Source organism: Perna viridis, chromosome 10, assembly GCF_037379345.1.
Source record: "Perna viridis isolate PV_CMFRI_1.1 ecotype Kerala chromosome 10, ASM3737934v1, whole genome shotgun sequence".
NCBI classification, from domain to species: domain Eukaryota; kingdom Metazoa; phylum Mollusca; class Bivalvia; order Mytilida; family Mytilidae; genus Perna; species Perna viridis.
Genome location: NC_142454.1, coordinates 28,717,992 through 28,741,501, shown reverse-complemented (window position 1 = coordinate 28,741,501; position 23,510 = coordinate 28,717,992). Strand labels below are relative to the sequence as shown.

At 33.7% G+C, this 23,510-nt stretch overlaps 3 protein-coding genes across 7 annotated transcripts in view; 2 read left to right on the top strand and 1 right to left on the bottom strand.

The window, feature by feature from the left end:
• The window catches only part of LOC148605260 (TBC domain-containing protein kinase-like protein), a 31,095-nt gene extending 28,761 nt beyond the window's left edge, over window positions 1-2,334 (top strand). For both annotated transcript variants that reach the window (XM_088548080.1, XM_088548081.1), the window contains exon 26: window positions 882-2,334. In XM_088548080.1, the coding sequence (XP_088404206.1) occupies window positions 882-992 (111 nt within the window). In that variant the 3' untranslated portion in view covers window positions 993-2,334. The remainder of the gene's footprint in view (window positions 1-881) is intronic.
• A 265-nt stretch (window positions 2,335-2,599) lies between these two features.
• LOC148605259 (N(4)-(Beta-N-acetylglucosaminyl)-L-asparaginase-like) lies at window positions 2,600-11,288 on the bottom strand. Of its 3 annotated transcripts, none has more exons than XM_088548087.1 (8): window positions 11,244-11,288; window positions 9,538-9,694; window positions 8,846-8,958; window positions 7,811-7,923; window positions 7,160-7,359; window positions 5,474-5,581; window positions 4,823-4,956; window positions 2,600-2,717 (listed from the first exon to the last, which is right to left on the bottom strand). In XM_088548087.1, the coding sequence occupies exons 1-8, from the start codon at window positions 11,266-11,268 to the stop codon at window positions 2,623-2,625; spliced, it is 945 nt and encodes a 314-aa protein (XP_088404213.1). In that variant the 5' UTR covers window positions 11,269-11,288; the 3' UTR covers window positions 2,600-2,622. The 3 variants fall into 3 exon arrangements, with proteins under 3 accessions (XP_088404213.1, XP_088404212.1, XP_088404211.1); XM_088548086.1 differs by lacking the exon at window positions 4,823-4,956 and adding an exon at window positions 4,634-4,767 and having other exon boundaries at window positions 11,122-11,286; XM_088548085.1 differs by having other exon boundaries at window positions 11,122-11,284.
• A 140-nt stretch (window positions 11,289-11,428) lies between these two features.
• LOC148605258 (N(4)-(Beta-N-acetylglucosaminyl)-L-asparaginase-like) lies at window positions 11,429-23,425 on the top strand. Of its 2 annotated transcripts, XM_088548090.1 has the most exons (8): window positions 11,429-11,583; window positions 14,962-15,118; window positions 15,474-15,586; window positions 17,752-17,864; window positions 18,320-18,513; window positions 20,617-20,724; window positions 22,213-22,346; window positions 23,285-23,425. In XM_088548090.1, exons 1-8 carry the CDS (start codon window positions 11,469-11,471, stop codon window positions 23,374-23,376), a joined length of 1,026 nt encoding a protein of 341 aa, XP_088404216.1. In that variant the 5' UTR covers window positions 11,429-11,468; the 3' UTR covers window positions 23,377-23,425. The 2 variants fall into 2 exon arrangements, with proteins under 2 accessions (XP_088404216.1, XP_088404217.1); XM_088548091.1 differs by lacking the exon at window positions 20,617-20,724.
• The last annotated feature ends 85 nt before the right edge of the window (window positions 23,426-23,510 follow it).

The window sequence follows — 23,510 nt, the reverse complement described above, 5'->3', positions numbered from 1 at the left end:
TGTGACAACTCCTTATTCAAGTGTTTGCCCTTATAAGGTCAAAGGATGATTTTAGGGTTATTTTCTTTTAACTGGAAACCCATAATAAATACTATGTAGAAAGGAATTTTCAATTGTTGAAATGATTCTAATGACAAAGTACAGTGGTACAAAAATCCTCTTAAGGTCCTGATTGTGTGTGACAACTTCTTATGAAAGTTTTTGCTCCTGAAAGACCAAAAATTACAAACTTTGTGGTGTTTAGCTTATAAGTTGAAAACCTAAATAGAAGTAAACTTTGTTCATTGAAGACCAACGGCAGGGGCGGATCCAGACACTGTGAAAAGGAGAGGTGCCAGCTTGGGTTCCTCATTGAGTGCTAGTACATTATTTGCCATTTTTTGTCAATTTTACACATGAAAATGACAAATGTTCCCTTAAAAGGGGGTTGCTAACCCCTTGCACCCCCTCTGGATCTACCACTGCATGGGCGGCCTTAAGCTGATATTTTTATTCAGGCTTAGTTGCTGTCTCTTTGACATATTCACCATATTCTTTCTCCTTATATTTCAATGATTCTTATAGCAAGGGCTTACTTAAGTCCCAAGAGTTCAAGTTGTATGAAATATCCTTATTAGAGTTATTGCCTTTGAAAGGTAAAAAAAAAAAACAACTTTTTTTCTGGTGAGCAAATCAGGCTCTCAAGAGCCTTTAATTTGATGTTGTTAAAAATTCATAGTTAATATAGCATTACAAGTTGTGTTGGAAAAACATGCTTTATATATTGATTGCACTGGACAAAGGTGTCATCAAGTTGTATGTGTTCTCCCTTCATATATTAAATTGACTATGAACATATCTACTGTTACAAATGTAAGACTAATTATCATATTTTTTTTCAGTTTGCCAATGAACTAGTCAGACTAGGATACAGAAGAGTTTGTGTTTTGTATAAAGGAATAGATGTTCTTAGGAATACCAACATATTGACAATACCTCCAGCAGATATATGAGAGAACACACACAAATACACAGTTTATCAATGAAAATTGTATAAGATTAATACACGATGTATATGTATGAAAGACTTATAATTTATTGTTATGATTGTGACAGTCTCAAAATTATTAATCAATAGTAGGATGTGGAACTTGATATGATCCTGTCAAGGGGAGGATCCAGAAATTAACATAAAGAAAGTGGGGGAGAGGTTCACTCCAGAAATTTATATGAAGGAGGAAAGGGGAGTCTGCGCAATATTAACAAATTTTTACCAATGAACTACTCCCAGTAGACCACTAGAGGAAATCAGTCAAGATTTTAGCATAAACATTTACCATGAACATATTTATGATGTTTATTCCCCCCCCCCACCCTTTTGAACACATATACCTATGAAAATTGGTCAGTATTTAATGTGAAATTGAAAAATTCAAGCCTTCACATTTCCCATTTTATTTTTGAAAGAAATGGGTAATTTTTAAACAAATTAAAAGCACCAGGATACTGTATTATCCAGAAAATAAGGTTCACAGGCAGCAATTTTATACATGCATATAAATTGTAATTGAGAAGATAATTTAGTAATATTGTTGTGAAGATGTAATCATTACTGTAAAAAGTACCGGTATAAAAGTTTTGAAAAAATCAAAAATGTTTTTTTTGTTAGTGTAAAATAAAATGATATATAAAGTTTATTTCCAAATCTATATTTTCCTTATAAGTATAGGTCTTGCCAATAAGAAGTTTGATTTTATTTAGGTGAAGTAAAATTATTTCTTAGTTCTGAAGCCTTCACACTTAAAGATACCTTGTACTCTTTCGTACTGTTATATCAATAAAATAAAAATATTAATGATATTTAATTGGAAAGAGTGAACAACAAAAATATGATCACAAGTGCCAAAGAATGCCCACATGTAACAAAGGTTCATGGCATGAGTAACTATATTTTGGTTATTCATGAATAATTTTTTTTCTTTCTGATTAATTAAAAAATTTTGTCCATCCTTTCATGGACCAAACTTTGTAATGTGACTATGATGTCATCAGCCTTTTTTTTTTTTTTTTTAAATTTCCCTGTCAAGCTTTCTCATAGGAACAAAAGGACTTTATTGCTATATTCATGATATTCTTCAAACATTTTTCATAATTTGTTTGACCATTGTCCTAAATGCATGTAAATTGGCAAAGCATGACACTTTTTACATGGAATCATCGATTTCTTCTTATTAGATATTGATTGTGTGTCATATTTTAAAAGAACTGTACCAGACACTTTTTATGATGAAATTTGTGCAATATGTCATGTGATGACCAAATATTATCAGTTGAGATTAAATTGGTTTTATTGTATTCTGTGTTTGATATGTATGCAATCTAGGCCAGGCCTGGGAATTATTTTAAAAAATCTCAAGTTCAGAATTTCCTCAAATCCTGAGTTTTTCTTCAAAACATATGATTGGTCAGAATTTTAGTGGAGAAAGTATTTAAAGACAATCGCAATTAGCAATTTTTTATGAAACTCAATGAAACTACATGTAGACATAGATCTCTTTACAGATCGGTTGAGGTACTGTAGCCCATTTGTAACCAGACCAGAATAATTACAAAATTCTAATTAAAAAATTACAAAATAATTTATTAGACTAAACAATTAACGTGTTGTAAGGTAACAGTTTGTAACACTGGATTTACTACAGAATAAGGGAATACTGGAAAACCATAACATGCTGCACCTGAAAAAAAAAAAAATAAAAAAATAAAAAAATTCAAATGGTAATTTCTATGCACAGATGTATATACTAGTATACAGTAAAAGAAGCCCCTAACTTTTTTAGGAGTATATATATGTATACTGAAAACCCATTTAAATCAGACATCTAACAAAATCTATTCATATCAATTCCTAAGCATTTTGATCCTGTGTATCCCAAAAACCTGCCATATAGGGTATGTAAGTCTCGTCATGTGACTCTGTGGTTTCACAAGAATAGGTTCTAGCCTACCATTTAAATGCATGGAGTTTTGTCATTTACAGAGTGTTGAGTTCAGTATAATAAGCAAAACATCTTTTTGCGTAAAATTGCTGATAAAAAATGACAAAATGCTATTTCACACATGACAAAAGTGTAAGAAAAAGCATTAAATAGAAGATTTTGCATTGTAACGCTGTGTTTCAAGTTCCCGGAAGTAAACAATAAAATGTAGATCTATCTTCGAATTTTAATACATGTACATTTTACATCGGAAATTCCAGTAAGGAAAATGAAACTAGAACAAGACTTACAGACCCTATAGGAAAATCTTTCATCAAAAAGGGTTTCACTTAAGACAGATTTCACTGTTATAAAATATGAATAGACAGAAATGATAAACATTTGAGCAAATACATCTAATCGACACAAATTCTACCGTATAAGTGGTAATTTTTGTGGGAGCTAAATTTCACAATTATAAGTCAAAACTGGATGTTTTTATTTTAGCAAAATCCAATTTTAGGAATTCCATATCTGGTTACATACATACAAATACAAAATGTACTTAAAAGGCAATTTAGTTTTTGCAGAACTAAAATTTCGCGTCCTCAAGATACTGGCTAATACAGTGAAAAATAATATCACCGCGAAAATAACCACTTATACTATATGCAGAAAGTAAACTGTTAAAGTATCTTCCAATGACAGTGGTATATATAAGAACCGTCTTTGTTCAATTGTTACAATCCTCTTTATGACATAAGCATCCCTGTAGGAGTTTTTAGAACAGCAGATGATACCTACCCTACCAATGCACCTGATCAATGTCCAAGCCTTATGGCACATGTATATATACCATTAGTCTAAGTTGCTCATGTAACTTTTGTTTTCTACGTGTTTAATTTCAAAGTCTATAGTTTAACACTAAATTTCACTTTAACATTTAGAAGGAAAAAAATATTTATTTTTCCTTTTAGATGAAATGTTCAAGTTTTAAAGAAACTTTAAATGTCCCTTCTCCATAGAGAATGTAACCATTCAAGGGCTGTAAAAACTGTGAGATTTTGCAGGATTTTATTTTCTTTATTATGGTCAAATTATGTAAGTTTTGGTGAGATTATTGTTCTTACATACGTAAAAGGATTTCTTTTTGTATTTGTTTTCCTTGAGAATCAAGCATTTTGAAAACTGTTAATATTGCAGGGTTCTCATATGAAGATTGTTAAAGACTATTTTTCAAGTATTATTATGAGTTTGATATTTTTTTACCTTTAATACAAGTATCTTGGTTGGATATTCAATTTTTATGCATATATTATTGCAGCTTTTGCTCAAGTCGCTAGCAAACCAGAAGATAGGTGTCCATATCAAGGATATATGGATCACCCTGCTTACCACATTGATGAGTTAAGCTATGATAACTCTAATATAAAAGATGTAAATGTGTGACTTTGGAATTCTAACACACACAATTATACTAAACTTACATACAGGTCAGAACCCTTATTGTGACAGGTTCCCAAATTTCTGCTAAAAACATGTAATATGTAAGGACAACAGCAAGACTGGCATACAAAATTAAAAAGACTAAGCTTGGTGCAAAATTTATCATATTTAAATTTAAGTGCCCAAGCTGTGAGGTATGAGTATCAATGTGTATGGGACTTGCATCATACCAAACTCCCCGGTATGTGATACTGCTACTATGGCTCCAACAAAATTTAAATAATGATCAGTTATCTTCCCTATTGCTTTGAATGCTGCAGTTTGGGGGTCTACACCCTTGCTCATCAGGTTAACAGTCATGAATCTATTAATAGACATGATGCAACATTATTTTATTTATAATCATTATGTAATCTTACCATATTCCCCTTTGCTGGTGACTGCTATTAAAGCCCCTGTAAACTTGGGATAAAATTTGGCTATTCTTTGAATTATATGTTTAGTTACTGCTCCTGGCTCAGCTCCAGTTTCCATCTCTGCCACAGCATGAAACCTTAAAGGTATACATAAAAAGTTTAAGGTGACAAAGAAGTTGTGTTTTTAATTTTTTATTAAACTTTATCTCCCATGTTTATTTACAGAAGTAGCAATGTTTAACTGCCCTGTACAAACACTGCTAATAATCATCAGGCTTATAGTGAAAAAAAATCGTGACAGACAAGGTAATTCCAATATACCAACAATTTGTTGAGTGACCCTCACTAACACAAATTTTTGGTCAATGAACAGCATTTCTGAATGTTTCTGGAGCCTTGGAGTTGGGATATAAATCAACTTTCAATACTGCTTATTAATATGAGCCAAATGTTACCTCAACAATTTTTACCAATAATGTAATATGTTTCAACTCAGTGATTCTTGTGCAACTATTGGATTATTTAGATAATCATCTATAACGATAAATTTTTCAGTATCAGGGTAGTAGCTGGAAATAAAAATACCAGCCTTTAATTCTAACTGAAAAACAATAAAGTTGCCAAAAAATTACTGTAGCAGTAAAAAATACTTACGAAGGTAGGAATCTCATCATAATGTCACCATCTCCAGTAGCAACAGCCCCACCCACTCCATTCACAGCATAGGCTCCAGCTCCCATAATTGGGGAATCACCAACTCTCCTAAATGATATGTCAGCAACTTAATTGCAATCACAAGTAATTGACTTGAACTGATACAGTGAAACCTGTATAAACCAAACCCTGAATAAACCAAACCTATTTATGGAGGTAGGCCTAGGGTAAGGGACAAATCCTGAAATCAGTGAAATGTTCATATCAAATTCAATTTCACCAAAGCCTTTCAAGCTTTCATTTGAAACAGAATGAAATAAATCCAAGTGACTTTGATGCTTAAATGAGATTGATGTAAAAAGCTACATACAAACATTCCAATGATTTGGAAGATTTGTGTCCCTTACCTTAGGTCTACCTCCTGAAATCAGACATATTTTGAAGTCCTTTTATGTCAGTTTGAATGTAACTTGAACCTGGGTAAACTGACGACCTGTCTAAACTGAACAAATTCTACAATTCAGGAGAGGTTTGATTTAGATAGGTTTCACTGTTTAAAACACTTAAAGTAGAAGTCTTTGTAAGAATCATGCAAATTCTGTAATATGTGATACACCTTAAAAAAGTCTACACATTTTTTTTGTTATTAAGTTGTTTTGTGAGTCTACATGGTAATATGTATCTATGGCAACACCGCCTGCACAAAGTCCAGCCTCCTAGACCACTTTTATTTATAAAATACATCTTTCGCTGGCTGGGTCATTCCTTCTTGTAGGATTAATCTAGGGCTCTAATTTAGTACACGATGTACAGATTGGTAACTATACATTGTGTACTAAGTTAGAGCCCTTAGAGTGAAAGCTATATTTTATATATAGCCTAGCTGGTCTAGTGGTCTAGGGCGCTGGATTTTGTGCAGGCGATGTTGCCATAGATGTCACAGCAGTACGATTCGAGTCATGTGGAGGGAATGACCAATCATTCTGATCTGTCTGCTCTTAAGAGACAGTTCACATTGAAAATTCAATAGTTTCTAATGTGTTTCAATGTCTTTTACAGAGGTATCCCTATATGAAAATCATTATGTAAATATATGTCGACCCAACATTTTATAAAAAAAATATAAAAAATAAAAATGTAGGCTTTCAATCCTTGAATCATATTTTGCATGATTCTTTGCTGGAGTACTACTTTTAAACAGTCATTTTAAAACAACAGTGTGTAAATATAGAAGGAAAACCAAAAAATAAATGAATAAATAAATAGAAATAATAAAAATAAACAAACAATCCCAGTTTCATAAAAAAATCTAAAACTGAGATTTTCCTAAGGTCTACTCTCACCTTGTATTTTGACCAATAAAATTTCTTGTAATTGAAAATTTGAGGAAATTCTCAATTCAGGATTTTTCTGGGAAATCATACAAGCTTGAACTTCAAATAACTGTGAAAATTTCCTAGATCCAACATTCTTTTTAAAACACAGGACCAAAAACCAAAAAAAAATGTTTTCAGGACCTAGGTAACAAATATTTCAAAGGTCCTAGATCAGAAATTAATAGTCCAGGACCGCAACTGGAACACCACTAACTTGCACCCATACATTATTTACTAGTTTCAAGGTTTCTTAGGCAAGACAAGTGACAGTTTCAAGACTATTATTGCTTAGTGGAGTGAAAGACCTTACCCAGGAATTTTATATTTTAATCCATTGGTGGTTGTCCCAGCTGTTATATTACCACCTTGATCTATGACAACCATACCAATGGTATCATGATTAAATGCCCCAATCTTTTTATCTCGTCTATTGCTGTATTTCAGTTTATGGTCTGGATTTGGATTTGGTGTGTATGGACCACAATTTTTAGTTGGGTCAGGAGAAACATTCTAAAATCAAATTTTAAAAAATGCACTATTAAGATAAATCTACAAATACATTTGAAATAGTTCTATGAGTTTAGAAGTAATACATGTAATTTGCTATTTCAGATATATTTTTTATGTCTATAACTTTTACTACTTATACAATCAAGTTTATGCATTTATGAAATATCCAATCAAAGTATTGAGGCACTGTATCAGTTGAGATTGTAAAAGTAATTGAGGTATATAAACCACAATGGTACTTATAATAATTTGTTCTTAAACATAGTTCTGTTGTTAGTATCAAAGCAAATCTACACATTTTTCATACAGCTATGAAAAGGGTAATTTTTTTCTAAAATATCAAAATATACATGTACATGTACTTGAAGAAACTAAGCATAGATTTTATAAAGATAGAGGATAATCAAACAATATCCACAAATTTGCATCAAAATTGTAAAATAAAGCTTACAGTTCTATAATTAGGCTGGCAATTATTAGCTTTCCAGTCATTCCACATCTTTATTGACAGCGGGGATGAAAGGTTCATCTCTTTAAATCCCATTTCAACTGCAAACTTTGTAGCTGCAAGATGCATGTATAAAACATTTAGTTTTTAGCACTGTTTTGCTAAGTTTAATCCCAGAATTGATTTGGATAAAAATTTAAGATATGAGGTGCACAATTGGAATATATAATAAAGATTCTGTGAAAGTTTTATTAAATTCCATTCCATAGTGTAGGAGAAGTAACTGATAAGTGATGAATTTCATGCATAACAGAAGGAAGGAACACCCCAACACTATATACCCTCCACTGGAAAAGGGGGGGGGTACAATAATAGTGAAGCAATTAAAACCTTTTAAGAGGTTATTTAGAACTCCCTGTCGGTCTTTTGGGAGACAACCTGATAACTTAAACCAAGATTCTTTAAATAAAAACCGGAAAAACAAACAAAACAAACAGTTTTTCACCTCTGTAGTTGTATAAAGCCTTTCAGATTCAGTGTATTGTCTTAGATGGGTAAACACTGAAGATGTCTTTTGACTCGTGCATTGTTTTTATCGAAGTGAAAAAAACATATACTTACATCCCACGTATAACGACAATATATATGGTGAATATGTCAAAGAGACAACAACCCCACCAGGACAAAAAATGTCATCTCACGGCCACCCATGGGTCTTATTTTAAATATATATAATATTTTCTCATAACCCTTAGTATTTAAAAAAAAAGTTGTTGCTCTGTTCACAATTTGCTGAATGGTGTGGTTGAGCTTTCTTCAGTTTTTCAATTGACTTTCCGTCCTAATTTAAAATTGTCCACTTTTGACTTTTGCTTTATGACCAATGGCTGGTCCTGTGTTGTTTTCTCTGAGAATATTCTGTCGCTGCTTTTTTATCACCCTATTTTCAAATTGGATCCAATTTTTAAAAATTATCAAACTTATGACCAAAAAATATATAAAAAAGCAAACAAATTGCCAAACAAGTATATATTTTACCTAACTCTCCAACAAGAAGTGTCTGTTCAGTGTAGTCCATTACTGCTCTAGCCACAGCAATAGCTGAAGGAATACGCCTTAGACAGCCAACAGCACCAACATCAAATGTTTGTCTGAAATAAGAGAAGATTTTGAGTCACTAGCCAAATGACTCATATTCAAGTGACATTACTTATGTATATAGGCAGTAGTGGATGGAGAGCACACTAGAGCACCTGGCAGCAGAATTTACTTATATCTCATCCATTGTTAACATTTTTCTTTAAATTTACATATTCTTTTTCATTATGAATAAGTTTTATTTCCTTTTTAACATATTCTCTGATTTAACAATACAGAGAAACCTGTCTTTACTGAAGCCCATGTGGACTTACAATGTAAAAATGGATTCGTTATATTCAGATATTCAATTTACCAAGGGTCAAAACACATTTCTACTGATGTAAAAGGACTTTGAAAAAAGTGTCTGAAGGGTTTTTCAGGTTACTCATGGTTTGATTCAGGCAGGTTTCACTCTACTTAAGGAACTGTGCATCCCATTGCTACTGTTCAATGTGTAGCTCTAATCATGCATTTTGTTTACGTAAGAGAATATCATGATATATGTGTGTATTTAATCATGTGTGTTGAACAGAGACCATGTGGATGATATTGCACATTTCAGGAGGTGTAAAAATATATTAAGTCATTACCCATTCATGATCATAGCATCAAGAGTACTTTCACCATCTTCATCAGGACTACCTCCAGGTCCTACAGATCCATCACATCTCTCAACTTCACATGTAGAACAACCATCCACTAAAGCATCATATATCGAGCCTTTTTTATTCACCAGTGTATTCCATGCTATAAATTTAGGATTAAATAAGAATGACACTATAGAATTTCATATTGATTGGAAAGAATTCAATTATGAATTGCTGACTGTTTACATTGAACACATTTATGAACAATTCACACTAACAAATAATATAATACTTCATCTGAACTTATAATTAAATACTGTAAACAATTATTTTTGACGGGATTTTTAATTTCTTCTTGCTTGAGATTTAAATGTACATTTATGTGGGTATTAATCTTTATTATTAAAAGAATTAAGATATCCTTCATTATAATCTATGAGAAATTATTTTTTTACATACACTCCTTGAAATGTTCATGTTTCCCATATTAGCCTTCGTGCATCATTTATTGAGCATTTGCTGAGCATTTTATGTGCATTTGCATATCGATTCACATTTGTGCTTTTATTCAAACAATAGTAGCATTCATTTAATTGCACAATATGAGCATTTGTTTACACACATGATAGAAGCTGAAGTAGATCGTCAACATTATTTATTGTTTGATTTTTTCAGCAATAATCATTATATTTTTACCATTTTTATATTTTTATAATATTTTTATTTATTATTATGTCCCATTATTTATCCCTTATAACTATAATTATAATTATTTGTGTTAGGAAATTAAATTCATTCTGTAAATATCACAGGTGACAAAAATCTAGGCATAGCACTGAAAGCATTAAATATCAAGTTAACTTGTCAGAGAACACACGTACCAGTTCAAATATGGAAACAAAATGATTTAATGATATTTTTGGTTATAAAAAAATCCTAGTCCAAGGAGCCTTTTGTAAATATTTTGTATGTTAGTAAGAATTTTCATGGTAAGATGAGTGAAGGTTTTGCATTAACTTTTTTATAACTGAGATATCTGTATAAATAAAAAGCCATTAAGATCTTTTTAAAATGTTAACAAAGGGTTTATTTCATTGAAAAATTGAAACGAATCAGATTACTCATATCATTTCCTCATTTTCCCCTGGTACTCTAGCAATGCTAGAGGTTGTCTGGCAAGCTATTTTCTTACTTGGTGTCAATGGCACTGTTTTTAATATTTATCAAGAATTTCACACCCTTCCCTTAAAGAAGGGGTAAAATATTTTATATGGAATAAGCGCCTGTGCTTGGTATTGTAGTATGGAGGAACTGAATTCCAACCTATTATGCTGCAGTGTAGGAGTAATTCCCCTGGATGCCAAAAATTAAAGTAAACAAAAGAAAAGACAGTGCACTCAAAATTACTACCAATTCATCATAATGACACAGCTTTAATTAACTAAAGGATCTGAAACATTCACTAACCAATTTATCAAATACAATGTACAGACTACAGTTGCTAATACAAACAAACAATTTGAAAGATGATTTTGATTGAAACCAGGGACTTTTTTATACTCTCAGTAAATTATACATATGTATTACCAGCTGCTGTAGCATTTGTGAAAGGCCAAGTGTTGATTACAAGCGGCAGCGAACTTGCTTGAGATGTACATGTGCATTCAAAGCGTAAAACAAACAGAAATAAAAAAGGAAAATAGCTTTGCCTGGAGGCAGACATGTTTGTGTCATGTGATTCTGAGGTCACGAATTCGAACTCGCTATTTTTTTCAATGTTTTTGTTTTCTGAATTATATTGTTTCATTTAATTATGGTATTCAAAACTTGAGTCTTATCGATTTACTATTATACGCGAATTATGGCAATTATAATAAATATTTTAAGGCTTTATATTAGGCACGTGATCAAACAAAAAGACCACGTGATTGGAAATGTCGCTACTTTCAGTTTCATTTTGTTTTTTCCTGTGTTTGTTTTCTTTCTGCGGCTCACAGTCCCTACCAGTTGTTATAAACACGTGGTTTGTATCGAATGCAACTAAAGCAGGTAGGTTTTTGCATTTCTAACAAACAGATTTGTTGAATAGAACTTAAGTTGTTTCTACGCATTCATGTACAGCCATGGGCCCAGGACTTAGCACGGGAACAATAGGCTAAATAATGAGGAAACGAGGGTCATTGGGGGAAATGACCATAGATTGATACTCTTTTTTTCCCAGTGACCCTCTTTCTCTCATTACCTGTGGATTCAATCACGGGCTCAAATTTATACTTGTTCCTATCAATGACGCAGCTTTACAAGTGCCCCTCACGTGGTGTCCCTAGGGAAAAAAATCGATTTGTCTATTGGTATGTGAGGATAGTAAAGCTCTGTCATCTATAAACACTAATGCCCATGGACCCAAGTCATATATAAAAGTTAACGGTAGGTATGTGTTTGGGATTTATTGTCCGAAGCTATTTTCTAATTTTGTGGTTCACTGAATCACTTATCAACGCCGCAAATCTCATTCTGGAAAATTTGAACATTTTATCTCACATTGGAAAGGTACTGTTTTATATCAAAAACTTTATTTACAATTATCATTATACGAGGTAGTGGGGACCATCGTGGATAGTAAACAGTAAAGTAAATCCATAGAACAGTAACGCTCTGGTACAATTTTTTATCGTTTTATGCAGGGAGTGTAATATAAAGTCCCTGATTTATGGATAAAACTCATGAACTCAATTCCCTGTGATTTATAAAGCCCTTAAATATCTGTTGGGAAATGACATATTATTCCAGTACATTACCCCTGTCTATACAATCTGTTATCAATGCATGCATGTGCATTTGAATTTCGAACGAAGGTTTGTGCATATATTTATTTTACAGTATACAATCTGGTGCGATGCATTCTTCTCATATTTTCAAAAGTGTCAGTGCATTTGTTTCATTGAATATAGAAAGACTCAATGCATATTTTACCTACGTTACCAACGGCGTAAGCAGGTCTAATGGCCGCTCGACTCCGTCCGTCTGTTCGTCCGTGATGTTTAGGGGTACATAATATGTGTAATCTAAAAGTACTAAAGAGTAATAAAGGGAACTAAGATTCTATCGGAAATCGAAAAAATGTAGTCCAGGGACAAAGGCCACACATTGAAAACAGACACACACAACAAAGAAAGTTAATTAACTAAAGTAATACATACAAAGTAACAAAAGCATATGAGCAACTCCGACTCCACTAAAAACTGGGAGCATGGACCAGGTGCACTGGTAGGGTTAGCGTCCTCTGCTTTTCTAAAAACACCCGTCGAATTGCTCATAAAAAGTCAAGTCCAGTGTAGCCGAAAGTGGAAAGGAAAACTTATGACACGTTGAACAAATCGATCAGTTTTCATGGTGCAGATGGATACACTGTTACGATCCAAGAGTTCATGATGACGACCATAAGACTTCTGACGTGATGACTTCAATCTTGTAGCTATATAACCGTGTTCCAGAAGCCTAAGTGTAGGAAGTCTAGCTCGGTATAAAAATTCGGCGTAGTTACGACACGCTCTTGCATAACGTATGAGTTATGATATGAAAACTCCATACGCAAGTGCTGAAGGAAAGTTGACAATACGGAATGAAAAGTCATAGCGTTTGTCGTATAGTTTGGTCAATAGTTTTCCTTTACCATCGATCGATCTCTAACTGAAAATGTAGGTCAAAATATGAGGCTGACTTCACAGTGCCTGTAGTATCCTTTAAAGTTCTTTGAGGTAGATGCTATGTACAAAATCCCCGAAACTAGGATTGCTTAACGTTAATACGTCATCTATATAGCGGAAACTGAGATTAAATAACTTAGCTTAACAGTGTTCCTTCTTTTGGATCAGATCAGCTATGAAGTCAGCCTCATAAGAGTGAAGTAATGGGTCAACAAGTAGAGGATACCAATATTATGCAACTCTGCACAACTTTTATATAAATACTTAAGATGTGTACCCCCTATTATGTAGAAATTTGATTAATTTTTCCCTTCACTTTAGCATGTTTAACTTGACCATTTAATGTCACCTTATGCTGTGAACCATATCTATTTAATTTGTGTAATCTGTAACTTAAAAATATTTAAACCATTATATTCCAACTTTGCACAGTAATTTAGTACATATTGAAGATGTACAACCTTCTACTGTGAAGATGTTCAATTAACTTTTTCCTACATTTTAAGCATGTTTAATTTCGTCATTTGTTGTCATTTTATATCGTGAATGTTACCTACTTAATGTATAATCTGTAAAACGGATCAAAAAGTGTTCAGCCAATATTATTCAAACTTCGCACAATGATTAGGTATATGTACATATTGAAGATGTGCATCCTTCTATTATGGAGAAATTTTATCATTTTTGTCAGGTACATGGTATTAAAGATACTTATGTGCTAACAAATATATGTACATGATGGTGATGCGGGTCCAGACATTTATCGGCTTTGTTTATTTATGCGTTTGAGCCGACGACTCGAAATATTACGTTGATTTATTTCTTATTCCTGGTACAATGTAATCGTCAGATGTGTTTGCGGGTATTTTGACCTTTTTCTCCTTTACCCAGAAGGAAATTATTACCAGAAAGGAAAAGAAAACGAAAATCAAGGGTTTTTTAAAAATAAAATCTAGATAAGTTTTCTCTTTAAATAATTAAAATATGCAATGCGTTATTTGTAACAAAAAAGTTACGATAATCTCCTTTGTCCTATTGACAAGAGTGTTTTAAAAAAATTCCCCTTACAACGAATTTGTTGTGCCTAGAAATCTGTCTTAATATCCGAACCCCTTTTGGACTTCGGTTTGGAGGGGTGCTTGGTTTACCATGATTCAAATTTTTTTCGGATTACTTAGTGTTCTTTTGAGACAGGTTTCACTGTATTATGATGCATTTCTTTTACAACGAACTTACTTCACTTGTCCTCTGAAATAAGTTATAAGCAGATTTTACTGTGTAACCGTGATAAACAAATTAAACTGGTGACTTTATATGAGTTTTCAACTGTTCGATTTCGTCTCTCTCTTTGCTATATTGACCCATGGCAACCCCGTGAGGATTTCAAAATGGATACTTTGATTGTGAAAGGAAGATTTAAAAAAATGTTTGGATCTCTATACACTTTGTTTTTGTTGATTATGATTTTTTCCCGACACAGTCAGTATGGCTTTGACCTTGAAGACGCTTTTCTATGGAAACGCAAGTCACCTGATCGCAATTCTGTTTTCCGATTGGTCAAATACTAGAATAACTTTGCGGCGTTCGAAAAAATAGTATCGAAAAATGAATTTGCGAATCATCTGTTATTTCCTGTATGAAATGTAGAAAATTATAAGTAAAGAGAACAAATTTTACTGCGTCGGCTATCCTTTGTAACATAGTACTTGTTAATTTTTAGCATGGGAAGAACTCACACTCCACGGGGGTTCAGCAGTTGACGCTGTGGTGGCAGGGTGTAGTCAGTGTGAAGCTTCGCAGTGCCGCGGTACTGTGGGGTTCGGAGGGAGTCCCGATGAAAACGGAGAAACCACCCTAGACGCTATGATAATGGACGGGTAATACAATTGTTTAAGGCATACGAAGGACCTCTATAATAATTTGTCACTGAACCTAAACTATACGGTTTTCTAATAACTCTCTAAACTCAACGGAGGAAGAAATTGCTCTACATGTTGCTGTATTTGCCATGATTGTTATTCTGTTTTTTCCTGGATTATTGAAGTGGGTAAAATCTGTCTACAACTAAATATCGAACATGCTTATAGGAAAATAAACTCTTCCCAGTTTTAACACAGGTTGATTTATGCATATTGAATGCCATTATGTATCCTAATTCCCGCAAACCATATTCGCAGGCTGCATATGCATGCAGACTGTAATAATTTAAGAGTAAGATGAAATCATTTTCAGTAAAACAATGGCTGTGGGAGCTGTGGGTGCCTTGAGGATGGTTAAACCAGCTATAGCAGTAGCCCGAGCTGTGATGGATTACACAGAACATACATTACTTGTTGGAGATCAAGGTATAAACATTTACCGGATTATTAAGTTTTTCTACATGTATATATGATAATGATCAACCAAAATTGTCAAGCGTAGGGGAAGCTGCAAGGCCGTGGACCTGCCTATGCATCATCATTTTAAGTGTACAAAGTCGTTTCTCTGACGTCTCTAAATGTCATATTCATGCAGTTTGAAGACAGTGCTATATGCCAAATAATCTAACAAAATCCTGGGACAATGTCCTGGTAGATAACCCATTCTTTGCCATACCTATTTTAACCACAATTTGGTTATATATTTTCACTTTTCTTAAGTAGAATTCTGGTTTCATTCAAAACTGTTTGCACCCGCGCAAGGATGCATATAAGGCATTGAATTAGTCAAAATTATTGTTATCTAAAGGAGTCCCTAAATAATTATGGAGGTCCCCAATTCTTTAAGGATCTACATTATTTGATATCAGGAGCTCCTTGAATATTTGACAACTCGATTTGAGGAGGTACGGAAATGGACTTTTGATGTCCTAAAATTGAAATTTGATGGTCCATTAAAATTCTGGAGGTCCTGAAAAAATCGAAAACTTCCTTAAAATAATGACAATTTCACTAATTCCACACCTCATAGACGGGTTTACTTAATACATCATTATACTTTCTTTTAACAGGATGGATTGATTGGATAATTTAATTCCACTTCCTCTAAATGTACATCAGGTTAATTTTCATATGTATTTACCATAGGCACTCTATTTTTGCAGCTATTTTATTTTTTGTTTTAAAATTTTGCATGTCATTTTTTTCTATTAGCACTGTTGAAGTTGAATGTCACTCCCATATATATATATGCCTATCCTATTTTCAAAAGTGTATTTATTTAGGAGGTGCGCATATTATTTTTTGTTTTTACTTCACAGTAAGGTGGAAGGTTTCATACTCTTCAAGTGTAAGTTTTTGTAAGAATCAGGCAAAATTGCACGGAAAAATCTGAAACATGCATGTCAAAACCCCACCATCTGACACTACACATATATATTTTCTATTCAAGAATAATCAAGGGAACCAAGGTTATAGAGGTAATCAAAAGAATGTAATCAAGGGACAAAGACAAGACATGGGAAACAGACATACACAACAAAGAACATAAAGTACTTGTAACTAAAATCATACATACAAAGTAACAAAAGCAAATGAGCAACTCGGACTCCACTAAAAACTGGGAGCATGGACCAGGTGCACCGATAGGATAAGCGTCCTCTGCTTTTCTAGAAACACCCGCCGAGTTGCTTATAAAAAGTCAAGTCCGGGGTAGACGAAAGAGGAAAGGAAAACTATGACCCGTTGAATAAATCAGTTTTCATGGCGCAGATGGATACACCGTAACGATCCACGTAAGGATGTTTTCTGTATTTGGAAAGACCATTATTTGATCTCTGCATCGCTGGATTTGTTCAGAAACTGTTAAATAGAATGTTAGAAAAATAAGGTTTTTGACAGAGTTATCTGCCGTTGAAATGTTCATTTTTCAGTGCATTTCAATAAAATTATAACTCAATTTAACAAATGAAATGGAAAATCTTGTCTGTTTTCTTGATTCTGGTGGTGCTTATTGTCATATTAAACCTTCAAAATGGTGTTTTTTTTTATACCATGTTTCATCCATCCACTGCCTGATTCTTACATAGACTGGCATTTAACTAGCACTCTAGCTAAGAATCATGCAAAATGTGATTCATAGGTGAAAAGCCTACATATTTTTGTTTTTTTGATATTTTGTTTAAATTGCCATAGTGAACAGAAATTAGCCTTCAGTTTTCCATATTACCCGTGTTCATAGGAGATTAAAATTATATAGATTATACTGTAGGTTTTAAAATTAAGGGAGATAACTCTGTAAATGACACTCAAATACAATAGAATCTATTGGATTTTCAATCTTGATTATCTCCTATGAGCAGACAGATCTGAATGACTAATTACACATTTCATAATATACACCCATAAAACAACTTAATTACAAAAATAAAAATATGTAGCCTTTTTTGTGGTGTATCGATTTTTTTCAGATTTTGCATGATTTTTACAAAGACTACTACTTAATATTTGAAGTGGTGTTAAAGACCATTTTATGCCTTTAATATTGCAATGCATACATGTACAATACTTGTGCTTTATTTATTTCATTGCAGCCACCTTATTTGCTGGAGAAATGGGATTTAACGTGGAAACTTTAACAACAAATAAATCTTACATGGATTGGAAAACCTGGCAGAAAAATAATTGTCAGCCAAATTTTAGGAGGGTATGTATTAATTTCTGATACATCTTGTAATAGAAGTTACAGGCGCATTGATGAAAATGGTGAAATGCAAAATCTTCATTTTAAAAAAGGACCCCCCTAGATTTGAAGGTTAATTGGTAGAAACTTTTAATCACTCCTGATTTGATACAATGTATCTGTTTTCCTGAAAATATTACATGTATTAAATAAGTCATATATGTATAAAAGTGGTTATGATTTTTGCAAACCAGATATATGTTTTAAAAGGAGATTCCAGAAAAGGGAGTCCAGATCTAGACTATTATTTACTCAAACACGAATTTTTACATTTTTTTCTACAGAAAAAAGGAGGGGTTCCGATACCAGAACCGCCACCTGTATCCGCCATGCACTGATGCATGTATAAATGGACTTTATTATCACTGCGTCTGTGTTCAGGTTTATAACAAATATGTAATTATATTATTTTTCTACAGAATGTAACCCCAGACCCTAAATCTAGTTGTGGTCCTTATACACCAGATAAAAGGAAATTGCTGACACGAAGGAACAGTAAATCACTTGGGATTTCTCCCGATAACCACGATACTATTGGAATGATAGCAATCGATAAAAATGGCGATATTAGCGCCGGAACCTCGACCAATGGACTGAACCACAAAGTTCCTGGGTACGTTAACATGTTTCATTAAGACAGTCTCTTCTACAGACCTAATCAGCACTGATTTACTCTGCGCTAGCTTTTAGGGTTTGTAAGTTTAGTTGTAGTTTCATTTTCCGGAATTTCCGATGTAGAACGTATTGAAATCCGACGATCGATCTGCATTTTATTGTTTACTTCCGGGTTCTCAAACCGCTGCATTACAATTCAAAATATTCTTTTTTATGCTTTTCTTAACATTTTTATGGTGTACAACTGGATATTATGTACTTTGTAATCGCTATTTTTACACAAAAAGATATTTTGCTTTTAATACTCAACGCTCTCTAAATGGCCAATCTCCATGCAATTGAATGGTTGACTAGGACCCTATCTCGTGAAACCGCGGAGTCACGTGGCGAGACTCACATACCCAATTAGCTCAGCTGACCATGATGTGATGAAATCACAAGACATGAGTACTATCAGTGGCGGATCCAGATAGGTTCGAAGGATTTAAACCTCCTAAAAAAGTAAAAATGTCAGTTTTTGTGAAAATTGGTGCCAAAGAATAACAATAGTCTGGAACCCCCTTTTTGGACCCCTCTTTCAAAATCACTGGATCCGCCCTGACTATACTAATTGAATTTCAGCGCAGCGATACTTTCTTTCATTAGAGGTGGAGATTATTACTGGCTTTGTCAGAGGTTTGAAAGTTTTAAAACTAACTATAATTTACATGACAGGAAAACTTGACTTTTTGAATAGACTTTTCTTATCATTTAAACCTGTTACTTCATATATGATTTAATGAAAATGGAGTTGACGAGCATACTGAGGATATGAAAGGCACATGTACATGGTAATTATAAAATAGGTTGCAAATGCTTGTTGAGTCGGGTTTTTATAGTTAGAACATGTAAGATTCTTCAATTGCCTGAATATGTTTATTTCAAACATTAGGTTATTTGAACCAGATACCGCCAATCTCGTCCGTAGACCTACAGTACAGGGTATAACTTGGTACTCCCTGCAGTGGCAGATCTAGAGGTGGAGGTGACTGGGTTGACACCCTCATTTTATTGGGAAGTTTGTCATTTTCTTGTGTAAAATGACACAAATGGCAACTGATGTCCTAGCACTCCCTTTTTCGAAGGAACCCCGACTGGTACCCCTCCTTTTCAAAGTGTCTAGATCCGCCCTTACCCTGATTCGTTATACAATCGGCTAGCTTATACTAGGCTCTGTTACTCAACACTTCTCACTTCAAAATCGCGAAAATGTTAATGATGTACTGCTCTACCTTGCACGAATGGTGTATCCATCTGCACCACGCGAGCAGATTTGTTTACCATATGATGATAGTTTTCCTCTCCTCTTTCACTTACCCCGCACGTTACATTTTATGAGCAATTCGGTGGCAAGAGAATGCTTACTTTTCCGATGCATCTGGTCGATGCTTCCAGTTTTTAGTGAAGTCCTGGTTTCTCACTTTCTTCAAACACATCTTCAAATCCTTGGTTCATGTTTTGTTTTGTTTTTGTTTTTATTTTTTTATTCTGCGTGTACCGTTTGAATCCATGTTCCTTTGATTACCCTTTCACACAAAGGCAGTGTTCACATGGGCATAGGATACGGTACGATTGGTACTGCTCCGACCGTATCAATTATATTGACAGGTACGGTATGCGTACCAATAATTTTCACATAAATGTTTTTTTTATACATATCTCACCGGTTTTCTTATTTTCTATATTGTTCAGAATAAAAATGACATTTCCAGATGTTATGTACTTTAATATAAAGGACATCATTCATCCACAGCTTATGGGGGCCTTGAGCTGCGCGAGGTGGGAGGGCCATTTCCTGTCCCTATGTCAGAAACAGTATTAGTAAGTTTTTGCTTCCTACGGCTATGGTCTCAACTTCATACTGTGTACATGTAAAAAATCTTCCAATTATACAATGTAGTGCATACATTACCCTCTGCGTAGAAAATTGGAGGGCCGCTTCCATGTAACGAATTTTAATAACCTATTTCACGACACTGATGTTAATGTTTTACTGATATGTAAAATGCCATTTCAATTATTTGAAAACTTTTGTACTATTTTTACCTTTGAATTTTTACAGGCGTGTCGGTGATTCCCCCATAATGGGAGCTGGGTCATATGCAATGAATGGCGTGGGTGGGGCAGCAGCCACTGGGAATGGAGATATTATGATGAGATTTCTTCCATCGTATGTATTACATTACCAGTATTAAATATGAGTATCGACTGAAATTAATATTTAGGATCCTTCGAACAAAGAAAAGTGATACAGTGGTAGATCCTGGGGGTCTGGGGTTGGACCCCCCTTATGGTGAATATTTTGATAACTTCGTGCTAAATTTTGGCAAAAATGAGAATACGGATTACTTGAACCTAACCCTTTTTTCAAATTTCTAGATTGGATTTCCCACTTTCTGTTTCATATATTTCTGGATCGGCCAGTGGTGATTTGGGATATGCCAATGAAGAAAATTTCTTAGCCTTTTAATTTGAATAAAAGACTCTCAAATACTGTTAAAGTGTTGATCATGTTGATGTTCAAAAACATTTCCATCTAAACTGATATGAACAAAATACAGTAAAACCTATCTAAACCGAAACCTTTTACAGTAAAACCTATCTAATCCGAAACCTTTTAGAATTTGTTCAACAGGGCCCGGTTGTTCAAACCTTTATCCATTGGATAACTTCTAAGATAGAATTTAGTCTAGTCTCATCCAATTCCAATGGATATATTTTGTCCAGTGGAACTTTTGAAAAAAAAAGACCTGTGCCCATGGTCAGTTTTCCAAAACTATCGGCTGGATAAATACTTATCCAGTGTATAACTTGTTAAGATTACACTAGTCTTATCCAGTGGATAGATAAATCTTTTGAAAAACCGTGCGCAGGTGTTTGGTTTTATTACAGGTTACAAATACCTATAAACTTGTATGAAAGATCTTCAAATTTAAAAATGTCTGCTTTAGACAGGGTTTCGGTTCATCCAGGATTCAATTAGGATAGGGTCTACTGTATTAAATTATCAGTCGTTTTATGGGTTAAAAGAAATGAAATTGATATGAATGTGCCAATGAATATCATACTTTCACATTTTGTGTTTCTAGAAAAGCAGAGGACGCTTATCCTACTGGGTACACCTGGTCCATGCTTCCAGTTTTTAGTGGAGTCTGAGTTGCTCATTTACTTTTGTGACTTTGTATGTATTATTTGATTATTTTATGTTCTTTGTTGTGTATGTCTGTTCTCCATTTCTGGTCTTTATCTTTGGATTACGTTCTTTTGATTTCTGCTAAAATCTTGGTTCCCTTGGTTGCTTTAACCCACCAATGGGATGTTGTTACTTTTTTTTATCCGGGTGCTTAGGAACAGGACCCTTTAATTATCTTCTGGTTCTGTTTACACGACAAAGCAATATAAAAATGTATGATAAACGGAAAGAAAACTACGTACAAGTATTGAGATTTCCAAAATCACAACAAACAAACAAACAAACAAACATTATAGAATCAATTTTTAGAAAGAGGAATAGTTGAGAACACAAATATTTATGAAAAAAATGGAAAAAAATGCATTGAAAAGAGGCTCCATACAGGGACCTGTCCTCAAGCACCTTTGAGACTTAGAAGTTGAAGCGACCTCGCGAATTTAATTGCAAGTTGGTTGCATTATTTAGGTTCAATGCAGTGATGATGATGAAGAATGGGATGACTCCAGCGAAAGCGCTGCAACAAGCAATGGCACCAATAATACAGTTTTATCCATCATTCTTTGGTGCTATGGTGGCTGTTGATAAAAAAGGGAGTTTTGGTAAGGAAATGAATAATATATCCTAGTTTAATACATGGAAAGCGTATCTATACATTATAACAGTAGTTTCAATTTATAGTCTTAAAATTGAAAATATACCAGACTGTTAAAACTGAACGAGATTAGTTTTGATTATCTGACTAAATAGTTGCATATATATTGTAAACGTAATAATTTTAGCCGATTATGTCATGTGAACATATTCGTGGGTATCAATGTCACGGTTTCAAGAAATGATTAGTGTTTAATACTGAAAAATCCATTTTGCCAGTACTACTTTTCGCGCTTTTCTGTTCACCGCGAAAATAGCAAAAATCAATATGTTTATTTACAGTAAATATTTAAGAAACAAATCAGGGAAACTCCATTTTATCACTGTTTAACCACGGGCTGGCCCCTTATGTCGCATTATTTTACCCCGAGCGATAAAGAGGTATTAAATAAGGACATAAACGGCCAGCCTCTGGTAAGAAAAGGTGAAACATGTTAAAATGAAGTTTCCGCGATTTATTTCGATGATATTCGGACTAGTTTCTTCATATTTTTTAATAGATGAAGCCTATGTAATGCACGGAATGTTGGTCCTTTGTGTATCACTTTTTTACCATGACTTTGAAACAGGTCATATTAGAAATTATATTTTGTATGTACTATATTAAGATTTATCGCTGGCATGTTAAACACATTATTGTACAGCTGCTGCACAATCGTCAGACTTTGCAACTTTTCTTTTTTGAAAATAAAAAAAAAGGTAAAATAAACTATGTAACCTCTTTCTCCTCTAACAATCTTTCTTTGCTTAATGCCTGATCCACAGACGTTAGACAACACCATGGGACTTAATCCACATTGCAATTTGAAGTATGAAACAGTAACGATTCAATTTCTATTTCTCTGATGTCATTCACTCAAAAACACGTCTTCTATTTTTTTTGCAGCTGCAGTTTGCCATGGATACAAAACTTTCCCGTTTTGTGTGGTAAATCCGGATTTAAAAACAGTCAAGATTCTTAATGTTATTTGTTCTTAAATTAATGATGTGTGTAGATGAACGTTGTAAACTTAGTAAACACAAATTATTGTGAAAGAATGGTACGGGATTTGATTATTTTGTTTTACCGCATTGTGAGCAAGCAATGGAAACAACTCGGCCTTTTTCGTTGC